Source organism: Tamandua tetradactyla, chromosome 11 (genome assembly GCF_023851605.1).
Source record: "Tamandua tetradactyla isolate mTamTet1 chromosome 11, mTamTet1.pri, whole genome shotgun sequence".
In the NCBI taxonomy this organism is placed as follows: domain Eukaryota; kingdom Metazoa; phylum Chordata; class Mammalia; order Pilosa; family Myrmecophagidae; genus Tamandua; species Tamandua tetradactyla.
This window is the reverse complement of record NC_135337.1, coordinates 23230953-23252822: the sequence shown is the minus strand read 5'-3', so window position 1 is coordinate 23252822 and position 21870 is coordinate 23230953. Positions and strand designations below refer to the sequence as shown.

General features: G+C 34.9%; 1 protein-coding gene across 4 annotated transcripts in view; it reads left to right on the top strand.

Annotated features, from left to right (window-relative positions):
• The window catches only part of AGL (amylo-alpha-1,6-glucosidase and 4-alpha-glucanotransferase), a 121573-nt gene that overhangs the window by 85417 nt on the left and 14286 nt on the right, over positions 1–21870 (top strand). For all 4 annotated transcript variants that reach the window (XM_077120137.1, XM_077120134.1, XM_077120136.1 and 1 more), the window contains exons 22-27: positions 9292–9428; positions 9661–9794; positions 10475–10650; positions 12276–12378; positions 15275–15500; positions 16851–16962. In XM_077120137.1, the coding sequence (XP_076976252.1) occupies positions 9292–9428; positions 9661–9794; positions 10475–10650; positions 12276–12378; positions 15275–15500; positions 16851–16962 (888 nt within the window). The remainder of the gene's footprint in view (positions 1–9291; positions 9429–9660; positions 9795–10474; positions 10651–12275; positions 12379–15274; positions 15501–16850; positions 16963–21870) is intronic.

Genomic DNA, 21870 nt, shown 5'->3' with positions numbered 1-21870 from the left:
CTCCCCCACAGGCACCTTCCCAGAGGGAAAGGAAAGAGACTCTAAACCTGTTCAAGACGGAGGTCACTCATTGGGCTCATGGAAAAAAAGGAAAGGGGAGGAAACGGAGGTTTTAGTGCCTGTGTTTCTACGGAGGCTTGGGAGCCTCTGGATTCAGCGGCGGGACTTCTGAATCCCTGCAACTGCTCCAGGCTTTCAGGGCTGTATCCCAACTGTGCCTTCCCCAGGGGAGGGGTGAAGCCCAACTCAGGTGGAATCCCTCCCTCAAGGAATTCAGACCCCAGGGCTTGGCAATTTGAAGCCATTAAAACCAGCCTACAACCTCGCCTCTGTCTCCACCATGCCCCCAGCAGGGAGAGTCTTCCGAAGTTAAAAGTGCCGCAACATCTTTTGCTGGTGCAACCCGCAGGCAGACGTGCCACATACTGGGCAGGATAAGAAAAACAGAGCCCAGAGACTTCACAGGAAAGTCTTTTACCCTTCTGGGTCTCACCCTCAAGGAAAACTGAAGCAGGTGACTCTTTCCCCCTGATAGGAGGCCAGTTTAGTCCGGGAAAACCTGGCTGGAGTCTATAATACCTACATAGACCCTTCTAAGGGTGGGGAGGGAAAAGGCACCATACAAGCAGGGCAAGAAACAAGAAAACAAGAACTGAAAAATTATCCTCTGTTAAACAAAACCTAAGCTAGAGGTCCGGAAAAAGCTGAACTGAAGGTCAAAGAACAGATAGACAACAAATTCATCTAGCAAGAAAACCCTAGATAAGAGAAGTGAAAGCAATCTCCAGAATAAACTAATTAAGGTAATTAAATGTCTATACGCCAGCAAAAAATAACAAATCACACCAGGAAAATTGAAGATATGGCCCAGTCAAAGGAACAAACGAATAGTTCAAATGAGATACAAGAGTTGAAACAACTAATTCAGAAAATACGAACAGACATGGAAGACCTCATCAAAAACCAAATCAATGAATTGAGGGAGGATATGAAGAAGGCAAGGAATGAACAAAAAGAAGAAATGGAAAGTCTGAAAAAACAAATCACGGAACTTATAGGGATGAAAGGTAGGTACAGTAGAAGAGATGAAAAAAACAATGGAAACCTACAATGGTAGATTTCAAGAGACAGAGGTTGGGATTAGTGAACTAGAGGACAGAACATCTGAAATCTGACAAGATAGAGAAACTATAGGGAAAAAAATGGAAAAATATGAGCAGGGACTCAGGGAACTGAATGATAATATGAAGCATACCAATATATGTGTTGTGGGTGTCCCGGAAGGAGAAGAGAAGGGAAAAGGAGGAGAAAAACTAATGGAAGAAATTATCACTGAAAATTTCCCAACTCTTATGAAAGACCTAAAATTACAGCTCCAAGAAGTGCAGCGTACCCCAAAGAGAATAGATCCAAATAGACGTTCTCCAAGACACTTACTAGTCAGAATGTCAGAGGTCAAAGAGAAAGAGAGGATCTTGAAAGCAGCAAGAGAAAAGCAATCCATCACATACAAGGGAAACCCAGTACGACTATGTATAAATTTCTCAGCAGAAACTATGGAGGCCAGAAGACAGTGGGATGATATATTTAAATTACTAAAAGAGAAAAACTGCCAACCAAGAATTCTATACCCAGCAAAATTGTCCTTCAAAAATGAGGGAGAAATTAAAACATTTTCAGACAAAAAATCACTGAGAGAATTTGTGACCAAGAGACCAGCTCTGCAAGAAGTTCTAAAGGGAGCACTAGAGACAAATACGAAAAGACAGAAGAGAGAGGTGTGGAGAAGAGTGTAGAAAGAAGGAAAATTAGATATGACATATAAAATACAAAAGGCAAAATAGTAGAGGAAAGTACTACCCCTATAGTAATAACACTAAATGATAATGGATTGAACTCCCCAATCAAAAGACATAGACTGGCAGAATGGATTAAAAAACAGGATCCTTCTATATGCTGTCTACAGGAAACACATCTTAGACCCAAAGATAAACATAGATTGAAAGTGAAAGGTTGGGAAAAGGTATTTCATGCAAATAACAACCAGAAAAGAGCAGGAGTAGCTATACTAATATCCAACAAATTAGACTTCAAATGTAAAACAGTTAAAAGAGACAAAGAAGGATACCATGTACTAATAAAAGGAACAATTCAACATGAAGACATAACAATCATAAATATTTATGCACCAATCCAGAGTGCCCCAAAATACATGAGGCAAACATTGCAAACATTGAAAGGGAAAGAGACACATCTACCATAATAGTTGGAGACTTCAATTCCCCACTCTCATCAATGGCAGAACATCTAGACAGAGGATCAATAAAGAAACATAGAATTTGAATATTACAATAAATGAGCTAGACTTAACAGACATTTATAGGACATTACACCCCACAACAATGGGATACACCTTTTTCTCAAGTGCTCATGGATCATTCTCAAAGATAAACTATATGCTGGGTCACAAAGCAAGTCTCAACAAATTTAAAAAGATTGAAATCTTACAAAACATTTTCTCAGATCATAAGGGAATGAAGTTGGAAATCAATAATAGGCAAAGCACCAGAAAATTCACAAATACGTGGAGGCTCAACAACACACTCTTAAACAACCAGTGGGTCAAGGAAGAAATTACAAGAGAAATCAGTAAATATCTTGAGGCAAATGAAAATGAAAACACAACATTTCAAAACTTATGAGATGCAGCAAAGGCAGTGCTAAGAGGGAAATTTATTGCCCTAAATGCCTATATCAAAAAAGAAGAAAGGGCGAAAATACAGGAATTAACTGTCCACTTGGCAGAACCAGAGAAAGAACAGCAAACTAACCCCAAAGCAAGCAAAAGGAAAGAAATAACAAAGATTAGAGCAGAAATAAATGAAATTGAGAACATGAAAACATTTGAAAAAAATCAATAAAACCAGAAGTTGGTTCTATGAGAAAAATCAATAAGATTGATGGGCCCTTAGCAAGTTTGACAAAAAGAAGAAGAGAGAGGATGCAAATAAATAAGATCAGAAATGGAAGAGGAGATATAACCACTGACCCCACAGAAATAAAGGAGATAATAACAGGATACTATGAACAACTTTATTCCAATAAATACAACAATGTAGATGAAATGGACAACTTTCTAGAAAGGCGTGAACAACCAACTTTGACTCAAGAAGAAATAGATGACCTCAGCAAACCAATCACAAGTAAAGAATTTTAATCCATCATTAAAAAGCTTCCCAAAAAGAAAAGTCCAGGACCAGACGGCTTCACATGTGAATTCTACCAAACATTCCAGAAAGAATTAGTACTAATCCTGCTCAAACTCTTCAAAAAAATTGAAGTGGAGGGAAAGCGACCTAATTCATTCTATGAAGCCAACATCACCCTCATACCAAAACCAGGCAAAGATATTACAAAAAAAGAAAACTACAGACCAATCTCTCTAATGAATATAGATGCAAAAATCCTCAACAAAATTCTAGCAAATCGAATCCAGCAACACATTAAAAGAATTATACATCATGACCAAGTAGGATTCATCCCAGGTATGCAAAGGATGGTTCAACATAAGAAAATCAATTAACGTAATACACCATATCAACAGATCAAAGCAGAAAAATCACATGATCATCTCAGTTGATGCAGAGAAGGCATTTGACAAAATTCAACATCCTTTCCTGTTGAAAACACTTCAAAATAGGAATACAAGGGAATTTCCTTCAAATGATAAAGGGAATACATGAAAAACCCACAGCTAATACATCCTCAATGGGGAAAAACTGAAAACTTTCCACCAAAAATCAGGAACAAGACAAGGATGTCCACTATCACCACTGTTATTCAACATCGTCTTGGAAGTTCTAGCCAGAGCTATTAGACAAGAAAAAGAAATACAAGGCATCAAAACTGGAAAAGGAAGAAGTAAAACTATCACTGTTTGCAGATGATATGATACTATACGTCGAAAACCCTGAAAAATCCATAGCAAAACTACAAGAGCTAGTAAACGAGTACAGCAAAGTGGCAGGTTACAAGATCAACATTCAAAAATCTGTAGTGTTTCTATACACTAGTAATGAACAATCTGAGGGGGAAATCAAGAAACAAATTCCATTTACAATTGCAACTAAAAGAATAAAATACTTAAGAATAAATTTAACTAAAGAGACGAAAGACCTTTACAAAGAAAACTACAAGAAACAGTTAAAAGAAATCACAGAAGACCTAAAAAGATGGAAGGGCATACCGTGTTCATGGATTGGAAGACTAAATATAGTTAAAATGCCAATTCTACCTAAATTGATTTAAGATTCAATGCAATACCACTCAAAATCCCAACAACTTACTTTTCAGAAATAGAAAAACCAATAAGCAAATTTATCTGGAAGGGCAGGGTGCCCTGAATTGCTAAGGTATCTTGAGGGAAAAAAAATGAAGCAGGAGGTCTCACGCTGCCTGACTTTAAGGCATATTATGAAGCCACAGTGGTCAGAACAGCATGGTACTGGCATAAAGATAGATATATTGACCAATGGAATCGAATAGAGTGTTCAGATATAGACCCTCTCATCTATGGACATTTGATCTTTTTTAAAGCAGTCAAGCCAACTCACCTGGGACAGAACAGTCTCTGCAATAAATGGTGCCTAGAGAACTGGATATCCATATGCAAAAGAATGCAAGAGGACCCGTATCTCACACCCTATACAAAAGTTAACTGAAAATGGATAAAAAATCTAAACATCAGGTCTAAGACCATAAAACAGTTAGAGGAAAATATAGGGAAATATCTTATAAATCTTTTAATTGGAGGTGGTTTTATGGACCTTAAACCTAAAGCAAGATCACTGAAGAAAGAAAGAAATGGGAACTCCTCAAAATTAAACACTTCTGTGCATCAAAGAACTTCATCAAGAAAGTAAAAAAGACAGCCTACACAATGGGAGACAATATTTGGAAACGACATGTCAGATAAAGGTCTAGTATCCAGAATTTATAAAGAGATTGTTCAACTCAACAACAAAAAGACAAGCCAGTTCAATTACAAAATGGGAAAAAAGACTTGAACAGACATTTCTCAGAAGAGGAAATACAAATGGCCAAAAGGCACATGAAGAGATGTTCAACGTCCCTGGCCATTAGAGAAATGCAAATCAAAACCACAATGAGATATCTTCTCACACCCAGCAGAATGGCCATTATCAACAAAACAGAAAATGACAAGTGCTGGAGAGGATGTGGAGAAAGAGGCACACTTATTCACTGTTGGTGGGAATGTCAAGTGGTGCAACAGCTGTGGAAGGCAGTTTGGCGGTTCCTCAAAAAGCTGAATATAGAATTGCCATATGACCCAGCAATACCATTGCTAGGTATCAACTCAGAGGACTTAAGGGCAAAGACATAAATGGACATTTGCACACCAATGTTTATAGCAGCATTATTTACAATTGCAAGGAGATGGAAACAGCCAAAATGTCCATCAACAGATGAGTGGCTAAACAAACTGTGGTATATACATACGATGGAATATTATGCATCTTTAAGACAGAATAAACTTATGAAGTATGTAACAACATGGATGGACCTAGAGAATATTATGCTAAGTGAGACTAGCCAAAAACTAAAAGACAAATACTGTATGATCTCATTGATATGAACTGACATTAGTGAATAAACTAGGAATATTTTGTTCGTAACAGAGACCATCAGGAGATAGAAATAGGGTAAGATACTGGGTAATTGGAGCTGAAGGGATACAGATTGTGCAACAGGACTGGATACAAAAACTCAGAAATGGACAGTACAATACTACCTAACTGTAATATAATTATGTTAAAACATTGAACGAAGCTGCATGTGAGAATGATAGAGGAAGGAGGGCTGGGGACATATTGAAATCAGGAAGAAAGATAGATGTTAAAGATTGAGATGGTATAATCTAGGAATGCCTAGAGTGTATAATAATATTGAAATGTACAAGGCACAATTTAAAAAATGTTTTTGCATGAGGAAAAACAAAGGAATGTCATTATTGCAGGGTATTGAAAATAGATGGTAATGTTTTAAAATGTCACCTTCTGTGTGAGACTAAAGCAAAAAATGTTTATTTGTTACAAAATGTATATTTTGACTAGGGCATGTCCTAATATAATTCATGTAGATAGTTTGATTGAACACCATAAGTACTTGGAATCTCAGGTAGGACATGAGATTTTGCTGGTTTGTCCAGAGTGATGCCCCGATGAATCCCAGAGTGATTCGATCAGTGAGTGGAAAAGTATCTGCAAAGCCCCCTTCAGGGAGTGGTGAGAATGGGGAGAAATGCAGCTTCCCCAAGTTGAATTCTTGATATGCTCACAAGCAGTGTGGACAACCAAAGCTATAGGCAGAGCCCCCAGTCTTGGGGTTTGTTCATATGAAACTTAACCCCACAAAGGATAGGTCAAGTCTACTTAAAATTTAGGCCTAAGAGTAACCCCCAAGAGAGCCTCTTTTGTTGCTCAGATGTGGCCCCTCTCTCCAGCCAACACAACGAGCAAACTCACCACCCTACCCCTCTGTACGTGGGACATGACTCCCAGGGGTGTGGACCTTCCTGGCAACGTGGGACAGAGATCTTGGAATGAACGGAAACTCAGCATCAAGGGATTGAGAAAAACCCTAGAATGAGCTGAGACTTAGCATCAAGGGATTGAGAAAACCTCCTCCACCAAAAGGGGGAAGATGGAAATGAGACAAAGTATCAATGGCTGAGAGATCCCAGAGTCTAGAGGTTATCTTGGAGGTTATTCTTATGCATCAAGTAGATATCATCTTGTTATTCAAGATGTAATGGAGAGGCTGGAGGGAACTGCCTGAAAATGTAGAACTGTGTTCCAGTAGCCATGTTTCTTGAGGATGATTGAATACTGATACAGCTGTCACAGTGTGACTGTGTGATTGTGAAAACCTGTGTCTGATGCTTCTTTTATCTACCTTGTCAACAAAGGAGTAGAACATATGGAATAAAAATAAATAATAGGGGGAACAAATGCTAAAATAAATTTAGTTTGAAATGCTAGTGATCAATGAAAGCAAGGGGTAAGGGGTATGGTAGGTATAATCTTTTTTTATTTTTTCTTTCCTGTGTTCATTTTCTTTCTTTTTCTATTGTCTTTTTATTTCTTTTTATGAATTAATGCAAATGTTCTAAGAAATGATGAATATGCAACTAAGTGATGATATTGTGAATTACTGATTATGTATGTTGTTTCATTTTGTTTATTTTTTTAATTAATAAATAAAAAAAAAAAAGAAAGAACCTCGGTTGAAAGTTAGCTGGCTTTCCTCTGAAGAACTAGCGAAATAAATCCCCTTTTACTAAAAGACAATCCGTCTCTGGTGTGTTGCATTCTGGCAGCTAGCAAACTAGAACAACACATAATGCAATTATCAAGAGCATAGTGAAAAATCAGTAAATGTCATCTGTAAAACTCCTAAGTAGGTTGTAAATTCCATGTTAAAGAAGAATGTGGGTTTTGGGTTTTTTTTGCATGTGATTCTTGTTTTTTGGCTTTTGTATCTCCCACAAATATAAGAATTCAATAAATGATCAGTATATTTTATTATTCTTCTATCATTTTATTTTTTTTTAATATTTTCACTTTCAATACAAAGTGTTTTACACAGTGTATTTAAAGGTTCTGTGTATATTACCAGGCCTAAGCAGAAATATACGCCATTACGTTGTCAGTTGTTGAACAATAACTTCTACTTGACTGAAAAGACCTCCCTTTTGAGAGCTCCTTTCCCGGCTTCTGGCTTTCTTAAAGTTAGGTCACGTTCTTTATCAGTTCTCTCTATTCTTCCCATGAAGTAGTTCTACTCATCATTTCTAGATATAGTTGTCCTTACCTGGTTTTGTTTTGATTTAGTTGTTTACTTTATGCTAGTCCCTTTTACCTCTTCCAGTTTATGTTTCCGGCAGCCCACAGGATATTTCCAGCAGGCTATTTATAGTGACCTCAGATTAAACCAAAATTGGCTACTTTGTTGACACTTTTCTCCTGTAAACTAAGTTCTCCTTCTCTACTTTCTTACTTCTTATATAACTACATATTCAGTCATGTTGTAATTTTTCAGTCTTCCCCTTTCATCTTCAATATCTGGCCACTAATTATGACTTGTAGATTCCTTTTCAGTATTCTCTTTGGTACGCCACTCCTTATTTCAACAGTTACTATCTATTCTAGAACCAAGTCTTATCTACAAAACCATCTAACCAGTTTTTCCACTTCTTGTTACTCCTTCCACAAATTATTCCCTTCCATAGGTCATAGATCTCTCTTCGAAAACACTCCTTTACTCGTGTCATTCCATTATTCAGCAAGTGGAACCAACATTTACTGAGCAACATTTGCCTTCCCTGATAATGCTAGGGCATATGTAGAACATTATCTTATACGATCTTGTTTCCTAGTTTTTTTATTTTAAGCTTTCTTTCCCAGAGAATAACTGTAAGCACTTTGAGAGGAAGGACTGTCTTAAATTTGTGTATTTATTTTTTTAATTTCTCAAAACAATATCTATATACATAGTGAATAAAGGAATTTTATCATAAGGAAGTTGGTGAACCCAATATAATTTTTTGAATGTACAAATGATTTCTTTATTGAATGATGAAAGAAGTACTCTTATTCTGTCATTGAAATAATGTTATCTGCTATGTACGCACAGGAAATCTAATCCTTCTTATTGAATTAGTTGAGAATATACTTAGATACATTGAAACTTCTTTTAGCTCCAAGTATATCATGTTATATTTCAAAGAACCCTTAAGCAGACACTGCAGGTACTCTTGCTCTCCCTGAAACCAGTTAATGATTTTCTTCAATCTTGCGAGAACGTTAATGACTCCGTATGATTTTTCAATATGAGAGATCCAGACTTAGCAGTTTCCTCTTCCCAGAGACCTTCTAGCAGGGAAGCCGTATCAGTTGACTGAGTATTATCACGTTCAAATCCAAAAGAGCAAAACCAGCCCTAGGAGGTATGAATCTTGGAAAGCTCCGTGTAGCTTTTCTGATGGTAGTGCCTTCCAGTATACTTTTTTATCCTGCTTCAAGCCAGTATTTCCACACTTACCTCCAGCCATGTCAAGTGCCTTTGTGTGCTACGCAGTCCTGGTGTCTGCCTCTACGTATATTCACCTTGATACCTCATATCATTAGAGTGAACATTAGCAGCAGCCTAGGCTATAGGAACAAATTGCCTCTGCCAATACTATAACATGTTATTTCTCTGAATTTTCAGGATTAATGTCTGTTTTGGCAGAAATAAGACCAAAGAATGACTTGGGGCATCCTTTTTGTGATAATTTGAGATCTGGAGATTGGATGATTGATTATGTCAGTAACCGGCTTATTTCACGATCAGGTATTATTGCTGAAGTAAGTAAAGTATATTACAGCCAAAAAAACAATGTAAGGATATTATGAATTATACTACTATGTTATAATTAATATTTACATTACTTTTTAACCAGAAGCATTTCCCTTCCTTCTTTATCATCTTTCACTTCTAATAAATGAAAATCTGGTTGATATATATTACTAGATAATAAAATTGCATGTTTGGGTTATCCTCTTAAATATTACCAAATTAATTTTATTTTCATAACAGGTTGGTAAATGGTTGCAGGCCATGTTCTTCTACCTGAAGCAGATCCCACGTTATCTTATCCCATGTTACTTCGATGCCATACTAATTGGTGTATATACCACTCTTCTGGATATAGCATGGAAGCAGATGTCGAGGTATATTCAACAAAGCTTGAGTAAACAGGCATGTTTGTGGAGAAACCTTATATGAAGTGAGTTATAAACACCCTTAAAAAAGCAAAATGTAAGAATTTGTCATAGAATCATAGAGTTTTGTAAGTAAATAGTAAATTTATTGGTATCCTTTTGTCCAGAGCCTACAAAGACAAACTTAAATATTAAAATCTGTTCTATAAAGCTAATAAAACATTTTGGTGGGAAGATTAAATTATTTCTTATTATTTGTTTCTATTTATTCGTTGACTTAAGCTAACTGGAATATAATGCACAGTTCTTTTTCTAATATTTCAACAGTTAGAGGAAAAAATATTCTATTATGAATGAAATTCACGTTTCATGATGATTGTCCCCAAAATGAAACTTCAAATCAAAATATACAAGTAAGAGGCACGAAATCAGTTTGGGCATAATTTCAGAAAAAGCAAAACTCTGACTGTATATTTATTTCAGAACAGGCCTTGGACTTAAAGCAAGCTAAACTTTGGGGTGAGATGAAACAGTTCTGAAATCTAACCAAATTGAATATTTTTTCCAAAGATATACCCATTGTTACACGTTTGTGAAGAGAAATTATTTGAAGGGAAGAAAAAGAAAATAATGCTGCTAAAGTTGTATTTCTACAAATATTATTTTAAATTTTGTCACTTTTGTTACAGCTTTGTTCAGAATGGTTCAACCTTTGTGAAACACCTTTCACTGGGTTCAGTCCAAATGTGTGGAGTAGGAAAAGTCCCTTCTCTGCCACCTCTCTCACCTTCACTAACAGATGTTCCATATAGGCTAAATGAGACCACAAAAGAGAAGGAGCAATGTTGTGTTTCTCTAGCTGCAGGTAAGAAATTGTGTAGAAGATTAAGATATGTAGCTTAATAGTATTTGAAGATGAGAAAGTTATTTTTAATGGAAAAATGATTATTAAAAGAAAAGGAACCAGTGTTCTCCTAGTTTTTATGTTATTGCTTAGAAAAATTTTCATAAAATTTCAAATTTTCAAAATTTCAAAAATTTTTATTTCCCTAAAGAAAATAAAAACAGTACTTACAATTTAATTATCATTGTGCACAAGGCATTTGTGTATGTTTTTTATTGTGGTTGGTTAATCTTTTTCTTTAGCTTGTGTCTGTTTTTTCCAACTGTTGGCATTTTATACTTTTTTATTGGATTATCTTTTGTCTTTTGTTTTTTTTTTTTACACAGGCAGGCACTGGGAATCGAACCCCAGTCCTCAGGCATGGCAGGCAAGCATTCTTACCTGCTGAGCCACCGTGGCCCGCCTGGATTATCTTTTGTTTTACTACTCTTTTACTTTTATTATGTTTCTTCACAAATGTTTTTAAATTAACCTGACCTTATCATTATATCATCTTAAAATCCCCTACAAGTTACCAAAACACAAAACAAATGAGTATTTTTCTATGTGTCTAATTAACAATCAGATATGTAGTAAATTGACATCTTTTCCTGCAAGTAGATTTAAAGCCTGAATCAAATAACAAATCTAAGCAAGCAAAATAGGCTAAAAGATAGCTTTTTATATTCTTTCTAAATAAATTTCAAGCATTTGTCAAGAAAATATTGAGTATTTGAAGTCATTGACGTTTAGAACTCCAAACTCAACAGAAAAATATATCAAATTGTGGGATGAAAATGATAATATTGTTTTCCTTTCCTGAAATATGTGTTTTATTTGTGTTTTAACATAATTATTTTTCTGGTGAAATGCTTTCCTAATACCTGTTATTTGTAGTGCAGATATAGGTAACTTTATTTCTTTAAATGTTTTATGAAAAAACAAACTCAACTTAAAAGTAAAATTTTAAATTTCTTCCATTATTCACCTTTTTGTTATCTTATGGATAAAGGTGCAGTTATCTGGAATGTTCAAGTGAATTGGCACATGAATTGGTTTCTTCTTTTGTAAACAATTTTTGGCTAGAAAGTGAAACACTTTAAATTATTTTAAATTAATGGGAAATTTGGTAATAAATTTTGACTCTGCAGTAATAGATTAATAATTAACAATGTATCATTAAAATAAGCATTTCATATGTAGATGTCCTTGTTGCCCTTAAATTTAGTATAGGAATTTTTCATATATATAATAAAATGATATTATGTTAAGTATTTCTTTATGTATTAATATTTGGTCTCTGATTTTAATCTTTAAATTGTAATTTAGTGAAAGAAAATTTATCTGTGTTTAAAGGCTTTTACATTCAAATCAGTTCAGATAAGCATCCCTCTCTGGTGGTGGTTCTTAACCTCCTTTGAGAGTCTGCTGAGATTATGGAACATCATCCCACAAAAAAAAAAAGTAAATATGGGCATACCTTTTGCTGATAGTTTTAGAGAGCTTCCAGACTCCTTGTATTTCATCCTTGTTCCCCAGGTTTAGAGTGATTGTTCTGTGGTAATTATATTAAGATTAATATACTAGTTTGTTGTATTTTCTGTTAGGCTTACCTCATTTTTCGTCGGGTATTTTCCGCTGCTGGGGAAGAGATACTTTTATTGCACTTAAAGGCCTACTGCTGATTACTGGACGCTATTTAGAGGCCAGGTAGGAGATCCTCTAATAAGGTGCAATGCAGGTTTATATCTAAATATTTTTGACATGATCTTCAAACTTTCCTTCTTTTCCATCTATTCTCAACATTTGAAAAGTATGTTTTCTTTAGTTTTATTTTTGCAATTTTATTTTATACTTTATAATTTCATTAATTGGACTATAGAATTTCAAAGAAGTAGAAATCTTTTGTTATTAAATTCTAGTTTCTCATGTTACATGTCAGGGTCTCTTCAGAATTTGCTAATTTCTATCAGTAAAACTAAAATTTTTATAACCGTCTTACTAGCATCACTCATTAAACGGTAGAATTTCTATGTGAGAACCCAGGTAAACTTTTAGGTAATATTTAAAAGTCCACCTTTTTTGGTCCTTCTTTAAGAAAGGCAATGTTAGCTCTTTGACTAAGTCCAGTAGAAAGAATGAGTAATATTAAGTTTTCCTCTAAAACAATCTTATATCTCTAAGTTTTATGGTTTCCGGACTTAAATGGTGTTTTTTCATGTCACAATGATATGAATGAAAACCTCTACAACATTGCCACTTAGAGTGTGTTCCGCTAGTGTCACCATTAGCTAAGGATTTGTTAGGAATATACATTCTTGGTCCCTATGTCAGACCTCCTGAATCTGAATCTGGGGACAGGAGAGAGGGGCAGAAATATGTGCCTTAGCAAAGTCTCCAGGTGATTATCATGCGGATTAAAGTTCGAAAGCCCTGGTTGTATGCCTTAAAAGTTTTAGCAAGAAAACATCTGTGTGACACCTTTTTGGGTGTCATCAGGAAACTCACCTAAGTAAATTTCCAAATAACTGAGGTTTGTCTCTTCGAGTGGCAGAAGTTTTTTTTTGGTCCTTTTAAAATTGAAATTTTGAGTATCTGGAATGTATTCTCCTGCTAACCTCATATAAGATCTTTTCTTACTTATTAAATCATCATTATGAGACTATGAAAATTTGGTCAGCTCTTTGCTTCTGCCTCAAATACAATGAATGTGCCTAGGAGGTAGGAAACGGAGCATCAGGATTCAGCACAGCAGAGTGGTTAAGATCTTGGTTTCTGGGGCCAGACTTTCAGGGGCTAATCCTGGTTCCACACTACCAACTGACAAATCACTTATGCTCTTTCTGTTCTCTGTAAATTGTTATATTTGTATCACAGGGCTTTGTGAGAGTTAAATAAGCTAAGAAAGTTAAAGTGCCTAGAACAGTGTATGCGACGTACAGAATATTCCATAAATATTCAATTTTTAAATCGTTATTATTACTGCTGTTATTGTCCTCCCGATTGTCACTTCTATACGCTATCACAGTTTTTGCTTCTTAATTTTACATATGACTGTCTAGATTAGGTAGGGATCAGCAAATGATCTGTGATCTGTGAGCTAAGAATGTTTTGTTTACGTTTTGTAGTGGGTTGAATTGTAACCCCCCAAAAAACATGCTCAAGTCCTAACCCCTGGGATCTGTGACTATAACCTTATTTGGAAATAGAGTCTTTGCAGATAGAATCAAGTTAAGATGAGGTCATACTGGATTAGTGTAGACCCTGAATCCCATGTCTGGTGTCTTTATAAGAGAAAGGAGAGGGAATTTTAGACAGAGACAGAGATACACCCAAAATGCTACGTGAAGATGGAGGCAGAAATTGACATGATACGGCTACATACCCAGGAACATCAGGGATTGCTGGCAACCCCCCCAAATTAAGAAAGGGCAAGAGGATTTTTTCCAAGAGTCTTCAGAGAGAGCATGCCCCTTGTGACACCTTGATTCTGGACTTTCTTCTTTAAGCCACACAGTTTGTGATGATTGGTCACAGCAGCCCTAGGAATCTAATATACCTTTTCTAAGGGTTTTATGAAAAACAAAGAAAAATATACAGCAAAGACCATATATGGCCCACAAAGCCTAAAATGTTTAGTATCTGGCCCTTTACAGAAAGAGTTGTCTACCCGTGTGCTAGATGATTCCCACAGGATAATGTGTTTATTAGGGTAGTGCTAGCCACTGTAAATTATAAACTCTAAAATTTCAGTGGCTTTTCATAAACAGAATTTATTTCTTGCTCGTAGTCCTATATAGTCACATGATGGTTCAGGATCCAGGCTCCCTCCCTCTTGAAGCTCTATTACAGGACCTCTGAATTCTCTCCAGTCAGCTGGCACAGAGAGAAAAAGAACTGGTATTAAGAGATGGCCATTAAATTGAGACATAGAATTCATAAAGTTTCAAACTGGTTTAGCCAAAAAATGGGCTTAGAAGTTTTAAATGACTTTTCGAAGGTCATATATGACAAAACCAGGATTAAAACTTCAGGTTTCTTATTTCCGAGTTTCATACTCTTTCCAGAATATCATGCCATCTTACAAATTAGATTGTCATTTAGTACATGAAAGTAGAATAAAAACTCTGAAAGATAAGATTTTTTTCTACTAGTTTTTAAACATGAATCATGTTTTTCAAGGTCAACGTCTACCCATTCATTTTCTTTCATGTTTTCTCTGCTGTTCCTGTCTGCTACTTCAATTTAAAAAGTCGAGGTTTCAAAGTTACTTAGATTTTGAAATACCAAGCATTTCAAAATGTAAAATCTAGAGCCATGAAGAACCTTAAAAAACAACAAATCCAGTCCCTAACTCCACCAGTGCAAACTATACAAGAAAGGTCACACCGATTGTTAAGGAAAAAGCCAGGGTTAAGCTCAAGGTTTCTTTTAATTCAGTGTGTTTTCCATCATAGTATAGCTGCTTTGTACATTAACATATAAAGAAATGAAGGCAGGAGGGAAAATGCATCTAAAATAAGACACCAAAAGTGACCATTTTTTGTCTTCAACTTTTACGTTATTGTTTTCATTTCAAATGATCCGCTTAATTCTGTTGTTTTAGGAACATTATTTTAGCATTTGCTGGTACCCTGAGGCATGGGCTCATCCCTAACCTCCTCGGTGGAGGAATTTATGCCAGATACAATTGCCGGGACGCTGTGTGGTGGTGGCTGCAGTGCATTCAGGATTACTGTAAATTGGTTCCAAATGGTATAGACATTCTCAAGTGCCCAGTTTCCAGAATGTATCCTACAGATGATTCCGCGCCTTTGCCTGCCGGCACACTGGTAAAGATAATTTCTTAAAATAAATCGTTTTCCTAAACAAATGATTTTTATCTTCTAATATAAAAATAAATGTAATGTAAAGTCCGAATCTTAAGAGTTCTCCAAAAATCTAATCTGTTTAGCATCTACTGGTACTATGAGGGATTGCCGAGAAAAGACTTGCTTTTTGCTTAATGACCTTGCAGCATAGTCGAAGAGATGCAGTATACATAAATAGGACATTGCAGAAGATGTGTACAGGAAGTGCTATGTATGCTCATAAAAGACAGATGATATGTGGGTCTCAGAGAGGACTTCTGAGAGGAGCTAAAATTCCCCCTAAGTGAAGGTGAATAGGATTTTAGCAAACAGAGATGGGAGTAGCTGTGGGGAGATACTAAAGGTGAAAGAATAGTAAAGCTCAGAGTAGATCAGTGTTCAGTTTAAGACATACTGTTCAGTCTGATTAGGCACTAGCAGGACAAGTCCTCCCAGCAGAGTTGTGAGAGGTTGTGGATGGAGTGAACTAGGTAGTGGATAACTTTATCATTCCCAAGATTTTAGAGAGTGGTTTTTTTTCTTTTTCTCAGTTAAGAATGTACAGTGATACTGTTATTTTACCATTTCGGGTCTGCCTTTATTTTATAGTTGGTTTAATATGTGGCTGTGTAGGGTTCTGTACTGCTTCAGAGCTAGCCACTGTGTCCCACTATGTTTATATCAAAATGTACTCAAAGAACATTTGTCAAAAAAAGTTGACTTTAGAAATATTTACATGTCTTGTTGTGGACTGACAGATTTCAGTCACATGAATATAGGCTTTTGTTATTCAGCAGATATTTATTTTGCACTTTTATCTGTTTCATTGTAGTTTGTCAAAGAAATTTTCCATAGCGATATAGAGCAGCTTCATAATTTTTATAATTACTAGTAGAATTTTTATATGCTAGTGTTTTGAACCACTTCAACATATAATTTATCCCTATTATGTATGAAAATGAGTAAGAACAGCAGTACCAATTTAAAATTCATACACTGGTTGACAAACTAGGTTCATTTATTAGCTGAAAATCAACTCTAATAGCAACTATGCAAGCTATTAGAGTTCATTTTCATGCCTCAGCAAAGTTATATATTCTTTCATGTCACATCCATAAATAATCAAAACCAAAAATGTTAAATATTCGTATGCCAGAATTCAAATATTATTTGATGTAAAGGATCTGCTTCTTTCCCCACTCCCTCCCGGATCCCCATTTCTCTTTCCAAACAAAAGTAGATATTTTCATATGACTTCAGTTGTAAGATTTTGGAGAAGGTAAGAAAAATGCAATTTCTAACAGAGGGTAACATCCATTATGTTTCAAACAGGATCAGCCATTGTTTGAAGTAATACAGGAAGCTATGCAAAGACACCTGGAAGGCATACAGTTCCGAGAAAGGAATGCTGGGCCACAGATAGATCGAAACATGAAGGATGAAGGTATGTCATTTTACTACATGGTGAAGATTTGCTGTTGAGGTAAAATTAAGCTTTGTAATTATTCATTCATGACAAATATTTAGTTGTATGTGAAACCTCAAGATATAACAGTGAAATAGATTAACACTGTCCCTGTTTTTAAAGTTTTTAGTTTCTAGAGGAAGGATAAAATTTTATCTTTTGTCAGCTAATTTGAAGGGTGGTTTTCATGGCTACATTTATATTTATAAATATAATAATTGCCATTAATTGAATGCTTATGATATTCTAGGCATTGTGCTAACTTCTTTACATTTGTTATTCCCATTTAACACTCACAAAAACATTAGCAATGAGTTATATTGTCCCCATTTTTGCTAATTAGAGGATGAAATAGAGTAGTTTGCTCAGAGTCACACAGCTACTAAGTGACAGAGCTAGGATTAGATCCATGGTCTGCTTTTCTCTAAAGCCTAGGCTCTTATATATAAAATACTTAAAAAATAAGAGAGCGAGAAAAAAAAAGTTAAAATAAATACTTTTTAGCCTCCTTTGAATTAATCATATTTCTCAACTGTGGCAGACTTATTCCTGTTAGCTAATATCAGGCTAATAACTCATTTTATTCCCCAGTTAGAGAGCCCTTCCAATAGTTTTTCTGTTTATTCATTTGTCTTGTAAAACATGTATTGCTTTATATGCATGTAATTTTTTTTTCTTTACTTTTTAATTTGAAGGTAAAGTGAACCTTTCACCCAGCCTCCTCCAGTGGGAACTTCTTAAATAACTAGTATAATATCAAAATCAAGACATTGACATTGGTAAAATGCTGTTAACTAGTTTACAGACCTTATTAAGTTTTTTCCCAGTTTTTACATGAACTCATCTCTGTGTATGGGTGTGGGTGTGTATGTGCATATATGTGTGTGTACAATTTGACCCCTCATATAGCTTCATGTCAGCACCACCACAGTCCAAATGGGGAACTGTCACATCACCACAACAGAACATACTTGTACTACCTCTTTCATAGTCACAAACACCCCTTCAGTCCCCATCACTGTCCCCTGGCAGCTACTACTCTGTTCTGCATTTCTATGGTTTCATCATTTTGAAAATGTTATATGAATGAAATCATACTGTATGTAGCTTTTGAGGTTTTCTTCACTAAGCACAGTGCTCTAGAGATCCATCCAAAGTGTTGCATGTATCAATAGATTGTTCTTTTTTATCACTAAGTAGCATTCCATTTTATAAACTCTAGTATTATTTAACCATTCATTCATTCAAGAACATTTGAGTTGTTTCCAGTTTGGGGCTAATACCTAATAAAAGTACTATTACTATTTATGTACAGATTTTTGCATGAGCATAAGGTTTCATTTCTTGGAATGATCACTGAGAGTGTGATTATGGGGTTGTATGGTAAGTACATGTTCTGTTTTGTAAGAAACTGCCAAAGTATTTTTCAGGTAGTTATTCCTTTTTACAATCCCACCAGCATTATTTTAGCCATTCTGATAATTGTGTTTACCACTACACATTAAGGTTTTAATTTGCATTTTCCTAATGACTAATGGTGTTGAATATCTTTTCATGTACTTATTTACTTGCCATCCATATCTATCCTTTGGTGAAATGTCTGTTCATGTCTTTTGCCCATTTTCTAATTGAATTACTGGCTCTTTGACTGTTGAGTTTTGAGAGTTAATTATATGTTTTAGATTTGTCAGATTGTAACTTGCAAATACTTTCTCCCAGTGCATAGCTTGTCCCCTAACAAGATCTTTTGCAGAGCAAAAGTTTTCAATTTAGATGCAATTCAGTGTATCCGTTTTTCCTTTTAAGGATTGTGCTCTTGGTGGCTCATCTTAGCTGTGATTCTCTGTACCTGCTTGCCTTTCCAGTTTCAGAGTGCAGTTTGCCCTGTGACCTCAGTTCTCTGATGGATCTAATACGAGTTGTTAATTTTCTGTTTTTCAGCGTTTTTCTTTTTGTGAAGATGAAAGTGATGACTTCTAAGCTCTTTACATGTCAGACAGGAAAAGTTTCTATGAGCTCTTTAATCTGAAACCTCTCTTAGTTTTGGGATATTTATCATCTTTATCCCTTAAATATTTCCTCTGGACTCTCCTTGTTCTGAGAGTCCTGTTATCTGGATATCGACTTGTTTATTACTACTCCCACAGCTTTTAAGTCTCATGTTTTCTCTCTTTTTATCCGTTCATGCTACCTCTGGAGGATTCTTCAATCTGATCTTCTTTCTCATTAATTCATTCTTTAGCTGAGCCCATCTACTATTTAGTCCTTTTATTATATTTACCTGTTATAAATTTCAAACTAATATTACCACTTGGTCATTTTTAGAGACTTTTTTTTCTTGTTTCATATTAATAACATCTTCCCTTATCTCTTTACGAATGTTTATTTTGCTTATTTTATATTTTTGGTCCATTTATTCCAAGAATTCTGTTTCATGTGGATTATGTTACTTAGCCTCTCTCTATTTTATAGTGGCTGTACTCTTAATATCTAATATTAACTTCTCCCTGTAAGCTCATGTCCCCTTGAATTTTCAGCTAGTGTGTGCAGTGCTAGAAGGAGGCAGTCTCCTCGGGTGGTAATACACCAACCCTAAGATCATAAGAAAAATAAAAGCCCAACAATAATTGATCAGCTCTCACCTGTTTTCATCTGTTTCTCCCATACATGATGTTAACTGTTCAAGTCAGTACCTCGCATGTACTTCTGTCATTTTTTCACAGTTGATTTTTGGGAAGGGAAACATTGTCTTGGGACACTTTGCCATCTCAGCAGGAAATGTAAAACTAGATTTTTCTACTGAACTTTCTTGTGTATTTGAAGCAACATATTCATTCGTAGACACTTAAACCCTATGCACCTTTTTGTCTGTGTGTTCCTATGGCATTATAGCTAAATCTCTGAGTATAAAACCACTAAACATTTATTACCCAATGTCATATATTTAATATTAAATAGATTAAAAGGCTCTTTTCCTTGTGTATTACTTCACAAAAGTAAAGAGACTAGTACTTCTGTCCCCAGCTCACAATACAGGAAGTAGGAACAGCACCTACCTCCTAAGGTTGATATGAAGATTCAGTGAATATGTATGTTTAAGCTCCTAGACCACTACATGGCACGTAGTGCCATAAGTCTACTATTTATTAGTAGGGAAAAAAGCACAGTAACAACAACAGGTTTTTAATTTTGAAAGATACTCATATATTACTGGTGTTGTGAATTGATTCATTCCTTTTGTAAAGGAAGTAAGTTTTTTGGAAGTAAGTTTTAGGAGGTCTAAAAGTATTTACATGTTTATGTTCATTTATTCCACTACTGAGCATCTATCCACAAAATAATCTAAAATACACAAAAAGCCTTATTACATCGTGATACTGATTATAGCAATTCTTATAACTACAAAAAAAAGAAGGAAACAACCCTTGTCTAACAAGAAATGTTTGTATTGCTTCGAATGAAAAAAATACATAATTACTACAAATTGTCAAGGACTATAAAATATATCAGTGCCTAGTCTACATGAACAATATTGAATATGAAATATTTATCAAATATTGCTATTAATTGAAAATACTTATAAATTAATATATAAATTTAATAGTTTTGTTAGAGTAATAGGATTTTTGATGCTTTTTGTACTTTTTATTAAGCAATTTTTTTTTTACATAATATGATTTTTATTTAAATGATCTATTCTAGGTAACACATTAACTCACTGGCAAATTTTGATGTACACTGAATATCTAAATTTTTTTTCTAAATTATTCTTTTTAAGAACAGTTTTATTCGCACAACATAACAATCCATCCTAAGTATACAGTCACTGGCTCTTGGTATAATCACTTAGTTATGCATTCCCCACCACAATCAATAGGAAAATATTCTCAATTCTTACACACACACAAAAAAATATCCTCTATCCCCATATAATTGGCATTTAGCTTTGGAATAGTGCCTTTGTCACCGTTAATGAGAAACTATTACAATAGTAACTTAGACCTCAGTTTGCATTATTTATAATTTTTTCCCATATGCCACCTTATTATTAACACCTTATAATGGTGACATGTATTTGTTCTAGTTCATGTAAAAACTTTCTTACATTTGTGCAATTAATCACTGTCATTCTCCATTCTATGTTTTGCTGTTATACAGTCCCAGATTTTATCCTCTAGCTTTCATTCTGGTGAGATACAAAGCCCTAGCATTCCTCTTTTAACTGTACTCACATGCAGCTTTGGTAATTACACTTACAGTATTGTGCTTTCATCACGAAATATTGTGCTGTCCGTTTCTGGACATTTACAATCAACTTTATTAAACATTCTGAACTCATTAAGCATCAGCTGTCCAATCTCTACCAACAACTAACATATAATTTACTGTTTTTTTTTTTTAACATGGGCAAGCACGAGGAATCAAACCCTGGTCTCCGGCATTGCAGGCGAGAACTCTGCCTGCTGAGCCACCGTGGCCTGCCCCTAAATTATAATTTAAATAGTAATTAATCTTAATCAATTTAATTTATTGTTGTGGTGGTTTAACATACAGATTGTACTCAATTGTATTGTATTTTAACACACAGTCTTGTACCCAATTATTAGCTGATAAGAATCACTGATAACTTTTTGATCCTTCACTAAGAGAAGTCAATAGAAATAGAAGATTTTATATCTAAAAGACATTTTTGATATGTGAAATTTTTTGGTTTTTAATTTTAATTATGGAACATTTCAGTACACAGAAAACAGTACAAATTACTTCTTTGAGTATACACTCTAAGATTAGACATTTAGCCATGTTTTCTTCAGGTCTTTCTTACTTAATTTGAAAATAAAACATTACAGTTCTAACTAAAGCTTTATCTCTATCTCTTTTTCTTTC